At 36.4% G+C, this 6,889-nt stretch overlaps 1 protein-coding gene across 1 annotated transcript; it reads right to left on the reverse strand.

Annotated features, from left to right (window-relative positions):
- Nucleotides 1-963: 963 nt before the first annotated feature.
- LOC132180899 (RGG repeats nuclear RNA binding protein A) lies at nucleotides 964-6,407 on the reverse strand. The gene is made up of 7 exons (XM_059593892.2): nucleotides 5,968-6,407; nucleotides 4,847-5,186; nucleotides 4,673-4,738; nucleotides 4,391-4,523; nucleotides 3,160-3,315; nucleotides 2,996-3,052; nucleotides 964-1,319 (listed from the first exon to the last, which is right to left on the reverse strand). Exons 1-7 carry the CDS (start codon nucleotides 6,167-6,169, stop codon nucleotides 1,128-1,130), a joined length of 1,146 nt encoding a protein of 381 aa, XP_059449875.2. The 5' UTR covers nucleotides 6,170-6,407; the 3' UTR covers nucleotides 964-1,127.
- Nucleotides 6,408-6,889: the final 482 nt, after the last annotated feature.

Below are 6,889 nucleotides of genomic sequence, written 5' to 3' on the forward strand. Positions count from 1 at the left end.
GTATGATGATTTGTATGTTGGTTTGAGTTTGAGCTGCTACCATTTTAGCAGCTCAGGCTGAAGGTGCATTTTGCATTGTAATTTCGCATACTATTTAGTGGAATATTAAACTAAATCACAAAAAATGTATCATTTAACAATGAGTTTTTAAAAAATTGAAATCAAATTGCAAGCAATGAAGTGAGTTCTTAAAAACACAATTTTGAAAATTAAACTCCGATTTCAAAAGTTGAAACTACATTTTTACTAAATGCGCATTATTTTCAAAATCAATCATTTTAAAACCACTGTTTATACATTACACTTTTGAAATCACAAACTCAAAAAGTCTGGATTGAATTGCAATTGATTTGTTTGGTTAGTAAGGTGAAGCTTATTCATCCAAAATAATAAATAATAAATAATAATAATAATAATCATAATCATAAAGTTAACCTAGAATAAGATAAGGGTTGGGCCGGCAGAATGGGACCACAACTTGACTTTAACTTTAACTTTAACTCAACCCCACGTATTCTAACAATGCCTTGTTGATTCTTGTTGAAGCATTTCCACGTATAAAGGCGACAATTTTACATTACCCTACCAACAAATTCCAGAACAAAGTATACGACAATTGCGCACATGTTTATCACGGCCTCAAAAAGAAACAAAACTAATTTACTTTCTGCGCGATTGACATCATTTTCCTTCCATTCACCTTGTTTTCATCTGAACAAAGGACAAGCAACTTTTCAAAAATCATGCACCACAAGCAACCTATTTTTCAGGCAGAAACCAAAATAGTATCATGATTATTCTAAAACCTAAGCAACAGTGAATTGTAGTCAATAAGTAAATCGTTTTATATGCCCCAAAGTCTCATAAAAATTAAAATTAAAATAAAGCATAGCAACGACCAAAAAGTACTCGTCCCAAATTAAAAAAAAAAAAAAAAAAAAAAAAAAAAGACCCAAAAGAAGCTAAGAGGGGACAAATGAAAACCATGAAATTTACATCGTAAGGCATAAATTTTTTTAGAAAATCCTTCTAATACAGGAAAATCCAATTATTCTAGTCATTTTCCTGATAGAGATGAAAAGAAAGAACCCAAAAATGGAAAGCATCAAGATTTGTAATTGGGTGCTTCACTTGGCACCTAAGGTTGGGAACTGACTAGGATCTTGAATAGATGGGGCTGCAACATTGCTTGATGCATTGCCACCAAACCCACCAAACCCTCCTCTCGAACCACGACCGCCACGTCCCCGACCACGACCACCTGGGTTGTAGTACCTTTCTCCTTCAGCTGGCTTCAAGAACTCATTAATGCTGAAAGACTAACCACCACATCACAAAATAAGAGATTAACAAGGAAGAAGAAAAGGAAAACCAGCAAGAATGAAAAAGTGGAAAAATACTTCAAGATAGTAGCATTAAGTAGCAAAACAAATGAAAGATGAATACTATTGTCAGAAAAACGCATTTCCTAGAATTATATAAAAATGTAAAAGGCACAAATGGACGTGATGAACATCTTCCAGCCGCATGGGTAATGTACTAAGTAAAAGGCAAATTGTAGCATTAACACAGAAAAGAAGTGTTTGTTATACAATTAATTCATCGTAACATTTAAATTCCTAGCAACATTAAATTTCAGAGATGACAAAAATCAAACACAACTGATTCTACAGCAACAAGACACCATTCAAAGACAAAGCGTAGCCGATAACAAACAACAAGTAATTGATGAACACATAGGCAAACACCATCATGAAGAATGTTTTTTTAAATTTGCAGTTAAATGGAAAGGGGGAAACCTATGAATGGATACCAAAACTTCATAGGGGATTTACCAGTAGTTTGACAAACTTCAATACTTGTAAAGTGAGTAACAATCAGAAGTTTCAGTAATAATCCTTATTGCAATATTCAAGATATTCAAGGGAAATCAAGAATAGATTAAAAAAATTCAGTTTTTCCATTAAACAAAAAAGATCCTTTCTTTCGGATGAATCAAGTATATTTTCAAAAGTTACCATTGTTAGGATCATGGAGAAGTTGATAATTGGCTTCTCTCCCAAAGTCCAACAACAAAAACAAAAAGAGTCAAACTTTATACATATTTTGGGGCAATCCTAAATTTTGGTTATAATGCTGCAACTTATTGTAGCTCACGTTCCATCCTGCATAATAACTCCTCTTTTTCCTTTTCTTTTGTTTTGGTTGGGATAACAATTCATTGCAGACACAAGTAAACAGATGGGGAGGAGTATGAAACTATTGTATTGTGAAGCAAACCTAAAAGTGCAAGCATTCTTTGAGACTAAAGTGTAAACCGCTAAGAAGAAACAACTGAAAATTATTAGTATTATTAATTGGTAAGTTGCATCGAGTGCCTGTGGGACTTGAACCCATGACTTCACCCTCCACCTTGCTACAAAGGGAGGAGGTACCATTTGAACTAAATTTCATTGGTAAAAAAAACTGAAAAATTAATTAAAAAGTAAAGGGAACCAAAGAAACAGCCACAATTTTTGCAAGGCGTACTTTGCACATGACAAGTTCAGTCATCCAATTCACAGTGGTTTAAAATGTTCAGAGCCCTGATAAGAAGAAAAAATCACAGAGCAATAGCAACCACAACAATGGCAAAACAAATCAAATACAAACTTTCTATGAGCCCTGAAGATCTTGGACCCATGACTGGTCAACCAAAAAAGCAGAAGCAAAAACAACAAAGCAAAAACAAACCAACCCCAGCAACATGTTTTAGTTTTAAGTAGGGAATTTTTTTTGTTGTTGGGGGGTGGGGAGTGGTTGAACACAATATAGGGTCCCCATTTATGAAAAAAAATTGGCAAACCAACGGGCAAATTTAGCAAAAGAAAATGACAATTAAGACCACCACCAAATAGAGAGGAACTGCTAAATGGACAAGACAATGAAATAAAATAAGAAAGAGAGTGCGAGAGCGAGAGAGAGAGAGAGAGAGAGTAGGGAAGTACAAGAGTACCTTTTTTGCCCTCTCTTCCTTCTCAAAAGCCTCTCGCCGCTTATCCTTATCAGAGCCCTGATAAGAACAAAATATCACATTGCACAAGATAATAAATATACTGACACTAGGTACATAAGGTCAATGAAAACTTCAAAACTTCCTAAGAGGGTAAACAGATTCACCAATTTGATAAAGATATCATCACTGCCCTTCTTGCTTGAAAGCTGTTGCATGGATTCGAACTCTTTAGCATCCACCTTTCTTTCCTCAGCCTTAGTTGCCTGCAGGGCCTTCCTCTTCTCTTCCAACACTTTCTCATACTCCTCCAAAGTCATCTCCTATTAGAAAGGAAACAAACCATAAGCTACAGCCTTTCCTTTTCTTTCAGGTAAGTATGACCATATGTCCTCCAAGGAGGGTGCTAGGGGTAGCACCATCGACTAGGGTTCACACCTCATGACGTAGAGGTAATGTCCATACGCTCTATTTTGGGGTCAAACTCACTCATTGAAGAAAAAAGATGACCAAAGGTTTTATCTTGAACAAATGGAACAAATGCACTTACTATATCAATATACTTAATAATAACGTTGAATTGGTCTGCATTTTTATAAGAGAGGTTTTGCATTTCAGAGAACTGGAGCTCCGATGCCAAAAGATTTCACATCAATAAATGTGAATTATTTGAATATGACAAACACTAAAGAGGAAAAACCCACATTTGAGAAGCTCGTTTTACCAACAAAAATCACAAATATTCTCCAGAGAAAAATACCCATATTCTTTAGTGATATATGAATATTCTTGAGTTATATACACTCAAATCCACAAGTCATGGACAAAGACAATTCGTCTACAGACCTTAAGCAATTAGTGGCAATTTCTAATAAGTGAAAAAAAATGCGTGAGTTATCTAGTACTTTAATGTGGAACGTCTTTCAAAATAAGCTAATAAATTACCAAAGTACTTGCATAGCGAGGGGTAAATGAACTAACCTCATTCATAATACTCCGAGTAACTCAAAATGTGCAACAACCACACAATAAGGTTAACTTTATAGATAGCAGCAATCAAAAGTTATTTACTTCACATATTTAGAACTAGTCTAATAAGTTATTTTCTCAATAGAAGTGCAAATCCTACATTTGAGAATAATGTCATCTAGAAAAGAAGAATTGTAATCAGATAAAGAAATCTTGAATTATCAAAATTAGGCTGACAAGAAATGATTGTCACATCATTTTGTTATGCCTTTTTACTAACAGCAAGAAGATACATTAATTATGCAAGGAAACTTCAATAAGAACCACTTGGTACACATTATGCCATTGTTCTTAGAAAATGAAATTCATCGAGCAGAAATGGACTCTGCGAAGCAAAATATGTTAAAATGAAAATCGAAGACAATGCACCTTATCCTCTGGTTCTTTTTCTTCAGTTTCATTAGCAGGATTCTCCTTGTTGCCATCTGGTGCATCTTCCTCTCCCACTGGCTTTTCATCAGCCAGAGTCTTCTCAGTTTCATTGACAGCTTCTTCAGTCACCCTAAGTGTGACAAAGTCAGTGAACAGGTAATGTTAGTTAATTCATAAAAATAAAGTACATTTTTTTGAGAGAAGCCAAAACTATGTTTTCAAAGGGATTTCTTAAATTATTGGGGAAAAAAATAGATGGGTTGAACAGAGTGGACAAACTGAGCAATTTCATCAGTCTGACTTCCCCAGTTCCCACGGCCAGCTCCTTCTCTTTTGACCTCATTTCTGCAAATAGAAATATGTTAGGTTGAAAAGCATAATTAAGGAGAAACATTTCAACGACAAAAGCATAGTATATACTACAAATGAACTGTTAAGAAGTATAGTATTCACCCGCGCCCAGTCCCACTACGGCGCTCATATGCCCTTCGAGGGCGTTCCCCATCTCCATCACCAACTTCTCCATTACTGAAACCACCACGGCGACCACCGCGGTAAGGACCACGAGGTCCACCACCATAGCTACGCCTTTCACCAGCCTTACCAGACTCTCCTTCCTCAGTGGCACCTTGAGCAGCTGGAACTCCACTGGTGCTGAATGAATTCTCGTTGTTGGAAGAGTCACGATTAAATCCACCACGTCCACGTCCATATCCACGTCCACCTCCACCTCCACCTCCACCTCCACCTCCACGACCTCCTCCGCGGCCACCTTCACTCCTTGCCTCCCTCACTACTCAGACAGAAACAAACACCCAAGTAAATAACAATATTAAGAAGCAAACAACACCAAAGAACTACATGACTCTGAACAATAAAACGGATAACAGAACACCAAATTAAAAACATTTTATGAATAATATACCAATTAAAGTTGTCATGAAGAGAAAACAAAGAGCTGAGAAAGCTTTTCCTAATAATTACGTATTATAGATAAATCTCATAACAATGAAGGGAAAAGAAAAAAAGAAAAAAGTATATAGGCGGGCAATACACGCACCGTACAGACAGTCATCAAAACAAAATACAATATGATTTTAAGATAGCATTTGTTATAATCTAATGCTGTATAAACACCCACAAGCGGAAAATGAAACATAATACCAATAAAATTTCAACTAATTGTTAATTTAATAATATCCTCGAAACTTACCTCCTCCTATACATTACCCAAAAACAGACCAAATAACCATAAAAAGATGCAGCAAATCATGAAACCCCCTCTTATTGGTACAGTTCTCAAAGACCCAAAACAAAATTAGTGCTGAAAACATGTGAAACCACGCAAACATCCAAATCCATTCATCCAAAGATTCTCTTCAAAGACGCAAAACTTTAAACCTTCACATTTCCGATTCTAAATACTCATTTCCCACAATAAAAACCAATTAAAAGGCGTTTTTTTATTGACCTTTCCGATTGCATTTCCAAATAAATCAAAAACAAATAAATTAAAAAAAAAAAAAAAAAAAAAAGCAAAACCCATCTAAACGACGACGAATCGAGAAGCTCACCAGCTTGAGCTGGGGGGAGAGGCTTGGAGGGAAGCTTAGCAGCCGGCTTGGCCTGCTGCTGCTCGACGGCCGGCTTGGGTTGCGCCGCCGGAACCGGCTTCTTGGGCAGAGCCGGGGCGGCGGCGGATGCCTTCTGGATCAGCTGCGAGGGGTCCTCGGCATCTTCGTCGCCCAGCAGATCAAATGGGTTCATGGTGGCCATTTCCTTTCCAGATACGAATACAGACCCAACCCGAAAACGTAAAGCTTAGCTTCAGGGATTGTACGACAAAACCCTAGCTTAACAAGAGCTCCATCAGGGGAGGTTTTAGATATAGAAACAGTATAAATACAGATCTGTGAAAGCGAGAGAGAAAAACCCTAGCCGCAAATGAGAGAGAGAGTGTGTGTGTGTGAGAGAGAGAGAGCGAATTGAGCGAGAGTAACCTAATCTGAAACGCTCAATTTATTGTTGGTGTCTGAACAATGGAGCTCGTGTGGTGTTGGGTGGAAAATAATATTATTTTATTTTGTTTTTCTATAATTTGTTTTTTTGTCTTTTAATTTGGTTTTTGGATGTCGTAGATATGGTGATGGAGGAGGGGCATGGGTGGTTCCATTTTTGGGACTGGTTTTTGGATAAATTACGGATATACCATTTAAATGCGTATAGAACATGGGCTGCTCATTCACCTCCCTAGATTGGATTGAAAGCATTCACACAATGTGATCATAAGAGTAAATAAAGGGATTGAATTAGGATTAGATTAGATTTATTTGAATAAATTTAAATAATTTATAAGTCCTATAAATAGAGCATTATATCCAATCATGTTCAGAAAATACCAAATTACCCGTAAATCTTTTTCTTTTTCTTTTTTATTTCGCTTTTCTGTTTAATTTCTATTTACGGTACCAATTCAAATTTGGATCGATGTTGCAT

The sequence above is a fragment of the Corylus avellana genome, chromosome 2 (genome assembly GCF_965113065.1).
Source record: "Corylus avellana chromosome 2, dhCorAvel1.hap1.2, whole genome shotgun sequence".
NCBI lineage: Eukaryota > Viridiplantae > Streptophyta > Magnoliopsida > Fagales > Betulaceae > Corylus > Corylus avellana.

Bases quoted from the DNA above. Each gene is read 5' to 3' on its own strand.
- LOC132180899 (XM_059593892.2), bottom strand. From the start codon at position 6,169: ATGGCCACCATGAACCCATTTGATCTGCTGGGCGACGAAGATGCCGAG. The intron at 3,316-4,390 runs GTGCATTGTCTT...CCTTTCTAATAG, and splicing joins AAAAAGAACCAGAGGATAAG to GAGATGACTTTGGAGGAGTA. The intron at 1,320-2,995 runs GTACTCTTGTAC...TGTGGTGGTTAG, and splicing joins AGGAAGAGAGGGCAAAAAAG to TCTTTCAGCATTAATGAGTT.